The sequence below is a fragment of the Lepus europaeus genome, chromosome 20, assembly GCF_033115175.1.
Source record: "Lepus europaeus isolate LE1 chromosome 20, mLepTim1.pri, whole genome shotgun sequence".
Classification (NCBI taxonomy): Eukaryota; Metazoa; Chordata; class Mammalia; order Lagomorpha; family Leporidae; genus Lepus; species Lepus europaeus.
This window is the reverse complement of record NC_084846.1, coordinates 1,062,501-1,080,768: the sequence shown is the minus strand read 5'-3', so window position 1 is coordinate 1,080,768 and position 18,268 is coordinate 1,062,501. Positions and strand designations below refer to the sequence as shown.

General features: G+C 54.8%; 1 protein-coding gene across 1 annotated transcript in view; it reads left to right on the top strand.

Moving 5' to 3' along the window:
* Positions 1-3,116: 3,116 nt before the first annotated feature.
* The window catches only part of MARCHF2 (membrane associated ring-CH-type finger 2), a 26,504-nt gene continuing 11,352 nt past the window's right edge, over positions 3,117-18,268 (top strand). The window contains exons 1-3 of the mRNA XM_062179065.1: positions 3,117-3,230; positions 8,018-8,245; positions 16,686-16,881. Coding sequence (XP_062035049.1) covers positions 8,070-8,245; positions 16,686-16,881 — 372 coding nt within the window. The 5' untranslated portion in view covers positions 3,117-3,230; positions 8,018-8,069. The remainder of the gene's footprint in view (positions 3,231-8,017; positions 8,246-16,685; positions 16,882-18,268) is intronic.

The window sequence follows — 18,268 nt, the reverse complement described above, 5'->3', positions numbered from 1 at the left end:
CTCCCCAAATGGCCACAACAGCCATGTAGGAGCTTCTGACTACATCCAGGTCTCCCAAATGGGTGGCAGTGGCCCAAGGACTTGGGCCATCTTCTGCTGCTTTTCCAGACACATTAGCAGGGAGCTGGATTGGAAGTGGTGCAGTCAGGACTGGAACTGGCGCTTATGTGATTTTCTGTTCTTTGGTTTACCCTCCAGATACACACAATAGCCAGGGCTAAGCCAGGCTGAAATCAGGAGCCCAGAACCAACCTGGGTCTTGCAAGTGGGTGGCAGGGACCCAACTACTTGAGCCACCACTGCTGCCTCCCTGGGTGTGCAGTAACAGCAAGTAGGAATCAGAAGCAGAGCTGGGGCTCCATCCCAGGCACCCTGATGTGGGATGCCAGCGTTCCAAGCTGTGCCAACCACTGTGCCAGAAGCACCCCACCCTGTTTTAAAATTTATTTGAAAAAGGAAGAGAATTATAATTCCGGAACTTTTCCACCACCCTGAAAAGAAATCTATTACCCATTAAGCAATTACTCTCCGTTTGGCCCTGCCCCAGCCCTGGCAACCATTAATCTGCTTGCCTTCTCTGTGGGCCTATCGCACCGTTTAACTAGCTTCTTCATGCCTCGCCCTCCCTGTAGATTGATAGCTGGGTCTGGGGCGTGATTAGACTGGGGACAGGCACTTCATAAATAGTGTCCCCATGTACTTGAAGGACAATTAACATGGACCTGCATCTTGCACTGTAAGCAGCTACTAAGTGTCTCTTGGAGTCATCATCCATTAGGGGCTACTAAGTGGTGATATTCAAACTCCATCCCTTCTTCATTTATTTCTAGAAGACTTCTCTACAGAGAACTGTCTCCTCTTCCATTGTGTGGTTTCCTTGAGGTGCTCTGTGAATACTTAATTTTTTTTTTTTTTTTTTTTGCTCATCAGTTTTACTTTAAAAAAAAAAATTATTTGAAAGATTTACAGAGAGAGAGAGAGGTCTTCCATCCACCGGTTTACTCCCTAATTGGCCACAATGGCCAGTGCTGTGCTGATCCGAAGCCAGGAGCCGGGAGCTTCTTCCGGGTCTCCCATGCGGGTGCAGGGCCCAAGGACTTGGGCCATCCTCCAGTGCACTCCCTGGCCACAGCAGAGAGCTGGCCTGGAAGAGGGGCAACCAGGACAGAATCCGGCACCCCGACCAGGACTAGAGCCCAGTGTGCTGGCGCCGCAGGTGGAGGATTAGCCTGTTGAGCCACAGCACCGGCCGCATGCATATGTATTGTGATGAGAAAGCCAAGATCAGTGAATCCACACTTAGCTCCCACGTCTTGGTTTCTGAATGTCAGTCTGGAACCAGCACTTCTTGGAGGAATGGTTGATTATAGGACTCGGACAAGGGAAAATACAAGACAGGTCAGCCTGGGACACCTTTCGTTGTTTTGTTGTTGTCTTAAGATTTATTTATATTGGGGCCGGCGCCCTGGCCCAGTAGGCTAATCCTCCACTTGCAGTGCCGGCATCTTGAATGGGCACCGGTTCTAGTCCTGGCTGCTCCTGTTCCAATCCAGTTCTCTGCTGTGGCCTGGGAAAGCAGTAGAAGATGGCCCAAGTCTTTGGGCCTTTGCACCCACATGGGAGACCAGGAAGAATCCCCTGGCTCCTGGCTTCAGATCAGCACAGCTCTGGCCATTGCGGCCATTTGGGAAGTGAACCAACGGATGGAAGACATTTCTCTCTGTCTCTTGCACTCACTGTCTATAACTCCTTTCTCTCTCTCTCTCTTTAACTTTGATTTTCAAATAAATAAATAAGTTTCTTTTTGAAAAGTTATGGTTTATCTTTCCATTCAAAAAATAATAGTACAACACAACAGAATTTATCTGAAGCAACTGAACTGGTCTATATGGAGATACTTCAAAAATTTCATAGGAAAGTGATATTAAATATTATGTTTATTATGATGCAAACTTGTTTTTGAACTCCATGGATAGGTTTTTCATAATACACATTTTCCAAGAACCAAGGACCCCTTGTTTGTGCAATAAATTAGCAGAACAGGAAGGGAAAGGAATACTGGGAGTTATTCCCCAGGGTCTCTGCAAGTTCCCAGCTCTCTGCCTAGGACTCTCTTTCCCTCTCTTGTCTCCTAGGTAACTGCTACTCACACCTGTAGCTCAGTTGCTGCCTCTTCAAGGAAATAGTTTTGGACTTCCCAAGTTGCTCCCTGTTTTCAGAACACTCTCCTTACTTGCGACAACAGCTTACACTTGTAATTAATCACTGATTAGGCATTTATCGGGGGAGTGGGAGTGGCGCTGTGATGTAATGGATAAAGCCGCCTCCTGTAGTGCAGGCATCTCATATGGGTATGGGTTTGAGTCCTGGCTGCTCCACTTCCGATACAGCTGTCTGCTGCAGCCGCTACGGCCGGAGCTACACCGATCCAAAGCCAGGAGCCAGATGCTTCTTCCTGGTCTCCCACGCGGGTGCAGGGGCCCAAGCACTTGGGCCATCCTCCACTGCCTTCCCGGGCCACAGCAGAGAGCTGGCCTGGAAGAGGAGCAGCCGAGACTAGAACCTGGCGCCCATATGGGATGCCGGCGCCATAGGCGGAGGATTAACCAAATGAGCCACGGCGCCGGACCCTGGTTTAAATAATTTTTAACATGCCCATTTAAAATAAGTATTTTTACAAATTGACTAGTAATACATTTGTCACCCCCTGGATTGAGGTCTATGAGGGCAGTCCACACTGCGTCCCCAGCACACAGCACAGGGCACAGAGCTGCTGCATGCACGGATTCATGAATGAATGAATGAATGAATGATGAAGGATATTGGACACCCAACTTCTGAAGGTTTCTATTATCGGGGTGGTCTGCAGGTGGCGCAGCCAGCTCCACTAGCGTTCGGCACCGGGATGGGGCGTGGCCAGGGTTGGGGGCGGGGCCGAGGCGCGGCTGGGGCGGAGCCAGCAGCCTGCGGCGCCGCGGGGCCTGTACCGCCCAGGACGTCCCCCGTCGCCTCCGGCCCCGCCTACCGGGGCGGGACGTGCACGACGATTGGAGAGTGCGGACGAGAGGCGGTCATCATTGGTCCGCGGCGCTGTCGGCTCGGCGGGCGGTGTCCGGACGCAGGTGCCGGCCGGAGCCGAGCGAGCGCCGCTGACGGGCCGGGCCGGGCCGGGACACGGGCCAGGGAGAACGGAGGGGCCTGCGCGGCCGCCCGGCCCGGCCGCGGATCAGGTAGGCGCGGGCCGGAGGGTGGATATAGGGCCAGAGGGCGTCTCCTCTCCTTTTGGCCCCGGGTTCGAGGCCCGAGCTTGGCCCCTCGGGCAGGACAGCTGGACTCGGACCCTTGGCCTTAGCCTTTGCCGGGACGCGGGGACCGCAGTTCCGGTCTCGAGGCTGGCGGGGTGGTTTCCTGGGCCTGGCACACAGTAGGCGTCTCTCGGAGTCTCTGTTTCCCAATCTGTAAAACTGGGTCACCCCCTCGCCAACCTCATTCTGGAGGTGTTGTGATGAGGAAAGCGCCCAGCAAAGAGAAGGCGGCCAGTAAGTGGCGAACGTCCTTACCGGAGCTCCTGGAAAGTAGTCAGTATGGTGAAGAACTGGGTGCTGCGCACAGAGACGCTCCCGGACGGCGCCCTGTGTCGTGCGGGTGCTCGAAGCAGGGTGGTCAGAATGTCCACGATGAGCTCCTCTGTCCTCCAGGAACCAGCCGAGGTGAAGTCCTGAACGTGGAACCTGTCACACGAGTCAGAGAGCTTAAGGTCTGTTGCCCGGGGCCACACAGCAGATCAGAGGCAGAGCTGGAGTTAGACCCTGGCCCTTGAGCTGGGCCGTGGAAGGGCAGGAGGACCCACGGGAGTGGAAAAGAAGGAAGAGGAAGGAGTGCATTGGTCAGGGTCTACATTTATCCTAAAAAAAATAAGAAGAGCATTGGGCCGGCGCAGTGGCTCACTCGGTTAATCCTCTGCCTGCGGCACCGGCATCCCATATGGGCGCTGGGTTCTAGTCCCAGTTGCTCCTCTTCCAGTCCGGCTCTCTACTGGGCCCGGGAAGGCAGTGGACCCTGCATCTGCAAGGGAGACCGGGAGGAAGAACCCAGATCCTGGCTTCGGATTGGCGTAGCTCCGGCCGTAGCGGCCATTTGGGGGTGAACCAACGGAAGGAAGACCTGTCTCTCTCTCTCACTGTCTAACTCTATCTGTCAAAAAAAAAAAAAAAAAAAAAAAAAAAGAGCAGTGAGTGTTTATTGAACTCTTACTGTGTGCCAGGTACTGACTGTGTGTCCTGTCAAACCATCCACATAGCTTTGTAAGCTGATAATGCTGGTGATAAGAAGAGTTAATGTTTATGGATACTGCTTTTTTTTTTTTTTTTAAAGATTTATTTTATTTATTTGAAAGAGTTACAGAGAGAGGTAGAGACAGAGAGAGAGGTCTGCCATCTGCTGGTTAACTCCCCAGATGGCTGCAGTGGCCGGAGCTGAGCCGATCCAAAGCCAGGAGGCAGGAGCTTCTTCCAGGTCTCTCACGCAGTGCAGGGGCCCAAGGACTTGGGCCATCTTCTACTGTTTTCTCAGGCCACAGCAGAGCTGGATCAGAAGAGGAGCAGCCAGGTCTAGAACCGGCACCCATATGGGATGCCGGCGCTCAGGCCAGGGCTTTAACCCGCTGTGCCACAGTGTAAGCCCCAGAATACTGCTTCTTAATATTTACCAATTTACAAGCTGCCTCTGATTGTGATTCCCATTCTATGGATGTGAAAACTGAGGCCCAGAGACTTCTGCAACTACCCAAGATCACACTGTGGGGCATTGAAGCCCTCTGACGCCTCTTGCCCTCAGGAAAAGGAGGCTGGGCAGACATGAAAAAGAGTGCGGTACCCCAGTGCCAGCCCAAGGAGGCCTAGGAGGAGACAGCGCCTTCTCCCCCAGCAGTCACAACCCGCCAGTGCCTTCAGCACGTTTGACAGAGGAGAACGATGAGAGGCGAAATGGCTTGAACCAGGACACACAGTGTCAGTGCCAGAGCCAGGGGCTTAAAGAACCTGCATCTCCTGTGGTCCAGACCCACTCACTGGACAAAGTTCAAATCCTGGCTGTGTGACCTTGGGCAAGTAGCAGCCCCTCTCTGAACCCCAGCCTCCCCTACCCCCCTCCCCATCAGATGGAGGAAATCATCAGACTTAGGTCATAGAGTTGTTGTGAATTTGCTGAAATCCATCCCCTGGGCCTTGGGCCAAGTTTGCTTAAGGCCCTGTAGCTCCACACCTACCTCCAACTTGCAGCTGTACTGTCCTTGTGTTGAACCCCAAGTTGGGCCTCTTCCAAGCCCAGGTCTGTGTGGTTTGCATGGACCTCTAAACATCTCTGATTCCCACCTCGGGAGCTGGCGGACCAGGGTCTGGGGAGGGCACGCGATCTGGTTCCCTTATACTTAATAAAAGGATCTAGGAAATGCAGACAGTATGCTGTAGCAGACCCAGAACCAGCAGCATCTGGGGACAGTAGGTGGCAGGTGCCTCAGGGTCCCACCTTTCCAGACCTCACTGAACTGACAGGTGGGGAAGGCAGATGTGGTTGAACACCTTGATGGACAAAACAGAGATTTTCAGAGAGAAAGGGGCGGGGAGAGGGAGAGAGGCATATGCCATTGGGGGGGCAGTGTGGACACCTGTGACACTTTCCCCAGCGCACTCAGGGCAGGCTTCTCCAGGGAGGTGACTTTGAAGGGAACACTTGTGACAAGCATTTCGAGTTCAGCGATGATGAACACAGAGGCAGATTGCTTGGCACAATACCCGGTCCTTAACCTACTGTTGCTGCTAGGATTATTATTTTCAGCGATCTGTGGGCCTGGCATAAGCAGATTTACCAGCGTGTGTTTGTTTCCCTGATAGTGAAAGAAACAGAAGAAATTAGTAGATGGGAGCGGCGGTGATTCTCGTAGCACTTGATTACTTGCAGACAGGCTAAGCCCAGTCTCCAGAGAGGCAGAAGGGATGGATTCCTCTCGGCAGGTGCTCAGCTGCAGGGCCCGGCGGCTTCCTCGCTGGCCTCGGAGCTGAAGGTTCTGGCTCCAGGCGCTCGGGAGGGACGCGGGGGACTGTGGCTTGCTGGACGGGCAGGCCTTGGCCACTGCCCCCGGGATGTTATCTCAGGCCTGCAGCCTTCCCCCAGGCTCCTCCTGCTTTTGCCTGATAGTTGCTTATCTGGCCTCTGGTGGCCCAAGTACAGAGGCCCAGGGAGTCCTGTCGGACTTCCGGCTGAGCTGTTCCGAGGGTACTGATCTGAAGTTAGTCAATAGCTTTCGCTGCGTTTGTTCCTGCTTTGGGTCTTGGATTGTTGAACGGCAGGGGCTGGTCAAAGCTGACTCGGGGTGCGCCAGGGCTTCGTCAGTGCGTGCCTGCCAGGCCCTGGCACTTGGAGTTCCCTTATTTAAGACAGAGAGAGAGGGGAGGGTGGGGGTTGAAACCTTCCCTCTGCGGTTTTCACTCCTCAAGAGCTCACAACAGCCGAGACCGGGCCAGACCAAAGCCAGGAGGCTGGAACTCCATCTGGGTCTCCCTGTGGGCGGCAGGGGCCCAAGCACTTGAGCCGTCACTGCTGCCTCCCAGGGTGTGCATCAGCAGGAAGCTGGAACTGGAAGTGGAGCCAACACTTGATCCCAGGCACTCTGATACTGGATGCCAGCATCCTAGGTAGCATCTCCACTCCTGCACCAAATACCTGCTCCTTGCTTGGGGTCTCTGAAACCTTAGGGGCTCTGCAGCCAGGTCCTGGAGACAAAAACCTGGGGATTGGACAAGTTGGGAACAGAGATGCCGGGCTCCAGAGCGTTGGTGTTGATGCCTCCATTCCTCTCAGGCAAGTCTCAAGCTCTGAATTTCATTGGCTGCTCCAGGATGGAGGAGATGGCCTAAGAGTCCTTGTTTGCTGGTCAGACCCTGAAGCAGAGGAAGATAATGGGAACAGACTTCAGAAGTGCTTTCTGAGGATCCAGCTGTCTCCCACTGCTGCCCCCCAGGGACTGAGGCTACCGCCCTCCGCCCCTGCCTGGGCCATTGCTTCAATGGCCTGAGACCTCCAGGAGTGCCCGGCCTTGTGAAAGGTCAGGAGCCGGAAAGGTCAAGGTGCCTCCGTGTTCTGATCTGTGGAGCAAGTTTCTGACTCAGTTCTGCATCTCCCAAAGGCAGGCTTGCATGCGCAGAGCCCAGCCCTAGGATCAAAGCCACCCAGGACAAATCTCTTCATGGTTGGTGGGGACAGGGCAGTGCTGGCCCCTGGAAAACGCTGAGCACAGGCCTGGGACACAGTAAGTGCTCAGTAGCTGTCAGGTGCTCTTCCTAAACCTGGAAAGGTGATGTAGAAAGTGGAAGGAGGCCTGCAGACTTTCTTTGTGTGTGTGTGTGTGTGTGTTGCGTTTATTTATTTGAAAAGCTGAATTACAGAGAGAGAGAGAGAGAGAGAGAGAGAGAGACACCGAGAGAGAGATCTTCCGACTGCTGGTTCACTCCCTAAATGCCTGTAACGGCTTGGGCTCGTCCAGTCAGAGTCAGGAGCCTGGAACTTCATCCAGGTCTCCCCCAGGGAGGCAGGGCTTCAAGTTCCTGGGCGCATTAGCAGGGAGCTGGATCCAAAGCGGAGCAGTTGGGCCTTGAACTGGTGCTCTGATGTGGGATGCTGGTGTTGCAGGTGTTGGTTTAACCCACTGTGCAGCAACACTAGCCCCAAGCCTGCAGGCTTTGAGGATGGGGCTGGGTCTGGCTCTTCTTAGGAAAACAAGAGATTGTATAACCTGAGCCCCTGTGGTGCACCAACCTTGGGCCAAGTTGCATGAATGTCATCTCATTGAATCTTCTCGGCTCCCTCTCCCTGTCAAAGCCCCATTTTATAGATTAGACAAACTGAGATTCAGAGAGGTAAGTCCTTGTCTATGGTCCCTAGAGTGTTGGTAAGAGGAGACATAAATCCTAGTCCATTGGGCTCACTAACCTCACCCTTAACCTCCCTGACATCTCCCCAGGCTCCTGGGACCATGGGCCTCAGGCCCTGAGGACGCGGGGCTGCCTGTGGCCATGACGACAGGAGACTGCTGTCACCTCCCGGGCTCCCTGTGTGACTGCTCTGGCAGCTCCGCCTTCTCCAAGGTCGTGGAGGCCACGGGCCTCGGGCCACCCCAGTACGTGGCGCAGGTGACCTCAAAGGATGGCCGGCTCCTCTCGACCATCATCCGGGCCTTGGATGCGCCAAGGTAAGTGGCGGCCAGGTGAGTGTCCTGGCATTCTCTTCTCTCCAAGCTGGGTGATCTCCCCCCAGGCTGGGGTCTGCAGTCCAGCCCCTGAGAGAGCCCAGGGGGGTGAATATGTCAGAGAAGGGGGCCCACGCAGGAGCCATCACCCAGAAGCAGACTGGTCAGGTGCAGGCTCTGGACTCACAGTTCCTGAGTTCAAATCCTGAGTGCACCCCTCTCCCTCTGTCCCTGGGTGACCCGGGGACAAGTTACTTCACTGTACCTCCAAAAATGGATACTTTTCCTGATTGAGTTATTCTGAGAGCCTGCAAGGGAGGGGCCAGAGCTGTGGCATTAGGGTAAAGCTGCCGCCTGCAGTGCCGGCATCCCATATGGGCACCTGTTGGAGTCCTGGCTGCTCCACTTCTGATCCGGCTCTCTGCTATGGCCTGAGAAAGCAGTAGAAGACAGCCCGAGTCCTTGGGCCCCTGCACCTGCATGAGAGACCTGGAATAAGCTCCTGGCTCCTGGCTTCGGATCAGTGCAGCTCTGGCCATCGCGGCTATCTGAGAGTGAACCAGTGGATGTAAGACCTCTCTCTCTCTGCCTCTGTCTCTCAAATAAATCAATCTTTAAAAAAATAAATCTTCGGCCGGCGCCGTGGTTCAACAGGCTAATCCTCCGCCTTGCGGCGCCGGCACACCGGGTTCTAGTCCCGGTCGGGGCACCGATCCTGTCCCGGTTGCCCCTCTTCCAGGCCAGCTCTCTGCTGTGGCCAGGGAGTGCAGTGGAGGATGGCCCAAATCCTTGGGCCCTGCACCCCATGGGAGACCAGGAGAAGCACCTGGCTCCTGCCATCGGAACAGCGCGGTGCGCTGGCCGCAGCGCGCCTACCGCGGCGGCCATTGGAGGGTGAACCAACGGCAAAAGGAAGACCTTTCTCTCTGTCTCTCTCTCACTGTCCACTCTGCCTGTCAAAAATAAAAAAAATAAAAAAATAAAATAAAAAAAATAAATAAATCTTCAAATAAATAAATAAATCTTAAAAAAAGAGCCTGCAAGGGGATTTGCCACAAGGCAAGCAGTCGATAAATGTCCAGGTGCTCCTTAATCTACAAGGAGGTTACACCTGGTAAACCCACCTGAAGATGGAAAACACATTTAACATGCATAACCCATGGAACATCATAACCTAGCAATTGGGCACAAGGCAAAGCCTTGGCAACCGCGGGCCCCACTGGGAACCAGGCCTCACTGCCCCGCCCAGCATCACCAGAGAGAATCTTGAGGTTTGTTGCTAGTCTGGGGAAAGATCAAAATCCAAACTTCAAAGTACGGCTCCTACCGCATGTGTATTTTTTTCACATCATCATTGTGTTAGTTTTCTAGAATGGCAGTGAAGTACCCGAGGCTATGACCTTGGTTTTTTTTTTTTTTTTTTTTTTTTTTTTTTCATATTTAAGATTTATCTATTTGGAAGAGAGAGAGAGAGAGAGAGAGAGAATCTTCCATTCAGTGTTTAATTCCCCAGATAGCTGCAAAGGCTGGGGTTGGGCCAGGATGAAGCCAGGAGCCTGGAACTTCTTCCAGGTCTCCCATGTGGGTGCAGGGGCCCAACCACATGGGCCGTCTTCTACTGCTTCTACCAGGCACATTAGCAGGGAGCTAGATTGGAAGTGCAGCAGCCAAGACATGATCTGGTGCCCATATGGGATGCCGACACCACAGTGGAGGCTTAGCCTACCACGCCACAGCACTGGCCCCCTGTGTCTACTCTGTCACTGAGTCACTATGACGCAGTCCCGGGGCTTCCACCCTAACAACCCAGTTCAGTCAAAGAGTCCACCAGCAAATACTGTGATTGGATTTAACACTGTTAATGTAAGACTTCGAGAGCCAACCTTCAGATTTCAGGGTACAAATGTTCAAACAGCAATTGTGAAGCCATTGCGGCCATTTGGGGAATGAACCAGCAGATGGAAGACCTCTCTCTCTCTGTCTCTACTTCTCTCTATAACTCTTTTTTTTTGGACAGACAGAGTGGATAGTGAGAGAGAGACAGAGAGAAAGGTCTTCCTTTTTGCCGTTGGTTCACTCTCCAATGGCTGCTGCGGCCGGCACATCGCGCTGATCCGAAGCCAGGAGCCAGGTGCTTCTCCTGGTCTCCCATGCGGGTGCAGGGCCCAAGCACTTGGGCCATCCTCCACTGCCTTCCCGGGCCACAGCAGAGAGCTGGCCTGGAAGAGGGGCAACCGGGATAGAATCCGGCGCCCCGACCGGGACTAGAACCTGGTGTGCCGGCGCCGCAAGGCGGAGGATTAGCCTGTTAGGCCACGGCACCGGCCTCTCTATAACTCTTTCAAATAAATAAAATAAATCTTTAAAAACATGTTCTTCCTCTTAGAACTGATAACAAATTAGTAAACCAGACATGTTATGCTTACAGATGGTTCTAGAAGGTTCACACCAAGTTTTAAGCACAGTCTCCGACGGATGGGGTGAGACTCAAGGCCAACTTATGCTGTAGCCAAGTGTCACAATGAATTCATGCTTTAAAAAAAAAAAAAAAGATTTACTGGGGCCGACGCCGTGGTGCAGTAGGTTAATTCTCTGCCTGCGGCTCCGGCATCCCATATGGGGGCCGGTTCTAGTCCTGGCTGCTCCTCTTCCAATCCAGCTCTCTGCTGTGGCCTGGGAAAGCAGTGGAAGATGGTCCAAGTACTTGGGCCCCTGCACCCGCATAGGAGACCAGGAAGAAGCTCCTGGCTCCTGGCTTCAGATCAGCGCAGCTCTGGCCATTGCGTTCATTTGGAGAGTGAACCAACGGAAGGAAGACCTCTCTCTCTCTGTCTCTGCCTCTCACTGTCTGTAACTCTACCTCTCAAATAAATAAATACATAAATCTTTAGAGAAAAGATTTATTTATTTGAAAGGTAGAGTTACAGAGAGAAAGAAGGAAGTAGATAGAGAAATCTTCCATCTACTGGTTCATTCCCCAAATGGCTGCAATGGCCAGGGCTATGCCAGGCCAGAGCCAGGAACCAGGAGTTTCTTCTGGGTCTCTCACGTGGGTGCAGGGGCCCAAGCTCTTGGACCATCTTCTGCTTTCCCAGGCACATTAGCAGGGAGCTGGATGGGAAGTGGAGCAGCTGGGACTTGAACCTGTACCCATAGGGGATGCTGACACTGCAGGCCATAGCTTAACCCAACGTGCCACAGCATCAGTTCCTAATTTATAGATTTTTAAAAGTTTTAAATTCATTTCTTTGAGAGACAGAGATAGATAAACATATATTCACACACATAGGAAAAAAGGGAGGGCGCTCCTATTCACTGGTTCACCCCCCAAATGCCTGCAGCAGCCCTGGGTGGGAAGCCAGGAGCTGAGAACTCAATCCAGGTCTTCCGTATGGCAGTTAGGGACCCAGCTACCTGAGCCATCACCTGCTGCCTCCTGAGAGCTGCACAGCAAAGCAGGAACCAGGAGCCAGAGCTGGGCGTCAGACTCAGGGATCTGGTGCCGTACTTGGGCATCCTTAACTGCAGGGCTAACTCACTGCATTTTTAATTTTTTTTAAAATTGTTTTTGAAGATTTATTTTATTTATTTGAAAGACATACTTACGGGGAGAGAGAGAGAGAGAGAGAGGTCTTCCATCCACCGGTTCACTCCCCAAAAGGCCATAACGGTCAGAGCTGAGCTGATCCGAAGCCAGGACCTAGGAGCCAGGAGCTTCCTCCAGGCCAGCCCCAATTCACTGTTTTTTATGCAAAACTAGAAAGAAGCAGATGGAAGCCTCACGGCACTCTGGAGGGCAATCAGCTGCTGCTCCCTACAGATCTGCCCAGTGTCGTAGCCTCCAAGAAGACTTGTTTGAGCCCAGGTCAGATCCGGTGTTCTTCTGGGCATCCTCTGAGGTGCTGGCTTATGTGTCTGCATCTCCGTCAGACCCCCTTGAAGGCAGAAAGGGGTCTGTGCTGGTTGAAGGAGGTTGGGACATAGGAGTCCCCTGGTGGACCCAGGGGCCTCCCAGCCAGGGCTGTGAGGGCTGGGAGGTGAGGAGGAGGCCATGGTGGCTGTAACTGGGGTCTCTCTATTTGGGATTCCTGAGTAGCTGTGTGTCTGGGAAGCCCTGAGTGAATTATTTGTCCCCACTTCGCCCCCTCTTTGAGATCTGGGGAAACAAAAGCCAAAGGGAAGCCGACACCTGTATGGGTGCTGAGCAGAGCAAAGGTGCAGCCCTGGGCCCCACCAGCCTTTCCCGCAGCCCTCAGGGACCCAGGCCAGCAGCAGACAGCGGAGTGGCCCCTGTGCGAGTCCTGCTGTTTTCCAGCCTCCCCAGGGGCAGATAGGGCTCCTCCCACCACTGCCAGGAGCTGGGTTTGGCAGAGGCCACACAGGCTGCCCTCTAGCTCCTAGTGAGTCTCTGCCATCCGAGAGGCCCAGGAATGGGCCTCAGGAGCACCAGTTGTACCCGGCGCCTTGGCTGGTTCCACTATCATAAGAGTCAAGGGCAGGGATTGTGGCACAGCAGGCCAAGCTGCCAGGAGGGAAGCCCACATCCCGAATCAGAGGGCCTGGGATCAAGTCCTGTCTCTGCTTCCAGTCCAGCTCCCTGCCAATGCACCTGGGAGGCAGCAGGTGATGGCCCACGTATGTGGGAGACACGGTTGGAGTTCCTGGTCCTGGCTTTGGCCTGGCCCAGCCACTGGCTGCTGCCTGCATTTGGGGAGTGAACCAGCAGAAGGGATATCTCTCTCTGTCTCTCTCTCTCTGTTGCTCTACCTTTCAAATAAGCCAAAATGAATAAATAAGCATTAAGAAAACTCCCCAAATCTTCCATTTGCTCAAAGGAGACCGATTCCTCAGGGCACAGCAGACTGTGCTAGGTGGAGAATTCGGGGCTCTCAAAGCTGCAGAGGCTGAAGAGGAAGGCTCGGGAGGCATCTCCCAGGCCCAAGACAGTCCGCCAAGGCCCAGGCTCGGGGTCAGCCTCTGGGGACCCCGAGCCTCTGGCTCTCTGCCCAGCCCTTTCAGAGTATTTCCTGGTGTTCTCCCTGCTGTCCTCTTTCCTGAGCTCTGATTGCTCATGTTTTCTCTTCTCTTCTTTCGGGAACATTCTCTGGGCAGCCTGCAGGGCCGGAGTGGGAGGGTCAGAGCACATCCTGCCCATACCCCTCTGGCTGATGTCCCGCCCGTGTCCCTTGCACTGTGGCCCCAGCCTAAGTTCCTGAGCAATACGCATTGTTCGTGTGCTTTGCCTGCTGGGGTGCTCAGGCCCTGGGGGGGCAGACGTCCTGGGTCACAGCCCCAGCTCTGTGGACTACCAGCTGTGTGAGTTTGCACAGGCGAGTTCCCTCCCCAGGACTTCAGCTTCGTCACCTGTCAAACGGGAGCAAATGGATAGGAGGTCTTCAAAAGGTCCATGGAAAAATAAATGCATAGATTTCAAAATTTTCTGCATCAAAATAAACATATCTTTTAAATATTTATTTTTATCTACTTGAAAGGCAGAGCGATAGAGACAGATGGCGAGAGCTCTTCTATTGTCCGAGAAAATAATTTCAGGGGTCAGTGTTGTGGCATAGCTGGTGAGGCTGCTACCTCAACACTGACATCCCATATGGGCACCGGCGTGTGTCTCGGCCACTCTATTTCTGCTCCACCTCCCTGCTAATGGCTTGGGAGGTCAGCGGATGATGGCCCAAGTGCTTGGGCCCCTGCACCTATGTGGGAAACCCAGAGGAAACTTTTAGTTCCTGGCTTGTGACCATTTGGGGAGTGAACCATGGATGGAAGATCTCTCTCTCTCTCTCTCTCTCTCTCTGTGACTCTTGACTTTCAGATAAATAAATGTTAAAAAACTAAAAGCAGGGGCCAGCACCATGGCTTACTTGGTTAATCCTCCGCCTGCGGCGCCGGCATCCCATATGGGCTCTGAGTTCTAGTCCCGGTTGCTCCTCTTCCAGGCCAGCTCTCTACTGTGGCCCAGGAAGGCAGTGGAGGATGGCCCAAGTGCTTGGGCCCTGCACCCACATGGGAGACCAGGAGGAAGCACCTGGCTCCTGGCTTCGGATCGGGCCGTAGCGGCCATTTGGGGGGTGAACCAACGGAAGGAAGACCTTTCTCTCTGTCTCTCTCTCTCACTGTCTAACTCTATCTGTCAAATTAAAACAAAACAAAACAAAACAATAACGAACAAACAAAAAACCCCAGAATTTCAGACGTGAGACAGAGAGAAGTAGTAAGTGACCAGGGGCATCTCAGCAAAGAACTGAGCTGGAGGGAGAGGTTTGGGTGCACAGGTTTCCTCCCACCTCACCCCCCACCCTCCTTCTGGGATGCTGCTGGTTGGAGGGCTTCCTGTGCAGTTCCTCTTGGGACTTCATCAGCACAGTGTTCTGGGATGGCGCAGGCCCCCAGGGGAGGGCTGAGACCCCCTAAGGGGGTCCTGGGCAAGGAAAGACTGCCGAGGTGCAGCTGCCGGTCCCCTCCCAAGGCTGCTCCTACGTTTCTTCCCTCGCCTGACCACACAGAAATTCCTATTTTTGTCCTCCAGCCCCTCCCACACACATAGGCTGAAGTCTATTTTGCTACCTGTTTACTCCCCAGATGCTCACAACAGCCATGGCTGGGTCAGGCCAAAGCCAGGAGCCAGCACCTCCTTCCGAAATCTCCCACGTGGCTGGCAGGGACCCAGCTGCGTGAGCCATTACCTGCTGCCTCCCCGGATGTACGTTAGCGGGAAGCTGGAGTCCAGACTCAAACCAGGCGCTCTGACAGAGGATGTGGCCATCCCAAACAGTGGCTTAACTGCTGCATCCAATACCTCCAGAATTGTCTTTACAAAAGAGATTTATTTTATGCATTTGAATGGCAGTGTGCCAGAGAGAGAAGGAGAGAGAGAGAGAGAGAGAGAGAGAGAGAGAGAGAGAGAGAGAGAGGTCTTCCATCCACTGGTCCACTCCTCAGATGGCTGCAACGGCCAATGCTGGGCCAAGCCAAAGCCAGGAGCCAGGGACTGCATCTGGGTCTCCCACGTGGGTGCAGGGGCCCAAGGACTTGGGCCATTGTCCACTGCTTTCCCAGAGGCATTAGCCAGGGGCTGGGTGGGAAGTGGAGCAGCGGGGACTCGAACCAGCATTCATATGGGATGCCAGCATGGCAGGCAATGGTTTAATCCCCTCTACCACAACATCGCCCTAAACTTATCTTCTAATTCCATTGTTCTGTGACTTTCCTGAGGTCCCATTCTAGGAACCAGTGCATCCCAAGGTGGCTCCTGAGTGCCCAGTACACAGTCAATGCTCAGTAAATATTAGGTCTTGCTTTTGCCTTTTTTTATTTTCCCCTTCCTGTCTCTGAATTTGCTGCTACAGAGCTCTCCAGAAGGGCCCTTCCTCAAGGTTCTTGTCACTCCATTTCCCCGAGCGGTTTCCAGAGCAGGGAATTCCTTTCCTGCTAACTTGTGTGTGTGTGTGTGTTAGGATCAGGGTCTGAGGTTAGAAGGAGACCGGGCACGGCTCTCTTGACATCATGGGAGAAACTAGCAGCCCAGGGCCAGGACAAAACAGAGAGGTCACCAGGCCCTCCCCACCCTGCAGCAGGAGATCCCAGACAGGGACAGAAAACTCTGAGAGGAAACCGACGTTATCTGGAGAACAGCTCTCCCGCTTGCCCTCCTCTGTGTGTTCCCAGCATAACTGTTTTCTGGGCAGACGCGCTTGGAGAACAATGACTCACGTGCTGGCTAACCTCACGGCCCAGTGCGGCCACTCCCCTGCGTCTGCAGCTGCCCCAGGAAGAACTCAGCACCCCAGAGACTGGGGGCCGGCGGCTTCCTGAGGAGCTCTCTGCAGGTGCAGAACCAGGGAGCAGTTCTCCCTGGAAGCGCGGTTTTCTCGCCCAGCAGGGCCTTCAGGTGTGGCTGGATCCACATGGGATGTCGCCACTGCAGTAGTTTAACCTGCTACGCCACAACGCTGGCCCCAGTTCCTGCTGGTTCTGATTGCACCACAGGCCCTGCCCTGAGTTGGTCCCCGTGACATCAGGGGTGTGTGATGCTCTGATTGGTCAGGCCCCAGGTCGTCAGAGGTCACCGGTTCTGCCCTAGCCCTTGAACACTGAGCCGAGAGTGGGATGGTTCGCGCAGGACAACTGGAGGTGGCTTTGCAGGAAGAGATAACGAGGACACTGGGCAGGCAGGTATAAGAGATGACCATCCTGGGCCTAGAAGGGTGCTGCGGGGGCCCTGGGGACGGAACATATCATTCTGCTTGTAGGAGTCCTGGGAAGGCTTCCCAAAGGCTGGGATATTTGGAGCTGGGCATTGTAGGGTGAGTAGGAGTTCTCAACATGGTGGCAACATGGTCGTAACAGAGATCCTGAGACTCAGTGGGTAGTGGAACAGGTGCAGGTGGGAGGTCCGATGGTGGCTCACAGCTCCTGTCTCTGTGTCCAGCGACTGTCCCTTCTGCCGGATCTGCCACGAGGGGGCGAATGGGGAGAGCCTGTTGTCTCCGTGCGGCTGCACTGGCACGCTGGGCGCCGTGCACAAGAGCTGCCTGGAGAAGTGGCTTTCCTCGTCCAACACCAGCTACTGCGAGCTGTGCCACACGGAATTTGCAGTAGAGAAGCGGCCCCGGCCCCTCACAGAGGTAAACCTGGGGAGCCCAAGGTCGGGGTGGGCAGAGGGGAGTGGGGGATGGGGAAGGTGTCGGGCAAGGCCCGGATAGGAGACCTGAGGGGTGATTGGGAGCCAGCGATGGGGGGAGGTGTCGGGCAAGGCCCGGATAGGAGACCTGAGGGGTGAGTGGGAGCCAGCGATGGGGGAAGGTGTCGGGCAAGGCCCGGATAGGAGACCTGAGGGGTGAGTGGGAGCCAGCGATGGGGGGAGGTGTCGGGCAAGGCCCGGATAGGAGACCTGAGGGGTGAGTGGGAGCCAGCGATGGGGGGAGGTGTCGGGCAAGGCCCGGATAGGAGACCTGAGGGGTGATTGGGAGCCAGCGATGGGGGGAGGTGTCGGGCAAGGCCCGGATAGGAGACCTGAGGGGTGATTGGGAGCCAGCGATGGGGGGAGGTGTCGGGCAAGGCCCGGATAGGAGACCTGAGGGGTGAGTGGGAGCCAGCGATGGGGAAAGGTGTCGGGCAAGGCCCGGATAGGAGACCTGAGGGGTGAGTGGGAGCCAGCGATGGGGGGAGGTGTCGGGCAAGGCCCGGATAGGAGACCTGAGGGGTGATTGGGAGCCAGCGATGGGGGAAGGTGTCGGGCAAGGCCCGGATAGGAGACCAGAGGGGTGATTGGGAGCCAGCGATGGGGGAAGGTGTCGGGCAAGGCCCGGATAGGAGACCAGAGGGGTGATTGGGAGCCAGCAATGGGGGAAGGTGTCGGGCAAGGCCTGGATAGGAGACCTGAGGGGTGATTGGGAGCCAGCCATACAGAGAAGCCGAGGATGGGCAGCCTAGCAGAGGGTACAGCACGTGCAAAGGCCCTGAGGTCTGGGAGAGCTCTGTGTTCTTGACTAAGCCTGAATGGCTTTGAGCAAATAATCAAGTTAAAGGAGAGGAGGAGAGTGCCCCTGAAGGGGGTAGTAGCAATCACACCTGGAGTTTGGACTTTAGCCCAAGTGTGATGGGTCAGGGCGGGGACAGGGCATCCGCAGGTGGCCACTGGGCCCCTGAGGCACCAGGCTTCTCCCTGCCCAGCCTGGCCTAGGGTGACTCAGAACTGCATAGTAGATGTCATTTGTCTGTGACAAGTATGGGGAGCAGAGTCCATCCCTGAGGCTGGGGAGTGCTGCCCCATAGTGGTCAGGTCCACAGTGAAGAGCCCCGGGGGCCATGGGCCCCTGAGAAAGCCTCTGATCCACCCAGGAGCCCAGCTCTGGGGAGAATTGTGGGAGCAAGACCCAGGCCCTGCCCGCACCCCTTCCCGCCCTGCACTTGGTCCTTGCTCTCCAGCTGCATGGGCCTCCTGCCTACGTAACTTACCTTGGCCTCCCCCTCCTGCCTCAGGGCCTTTGCACCTGCTGTTCTGCAGCCTGG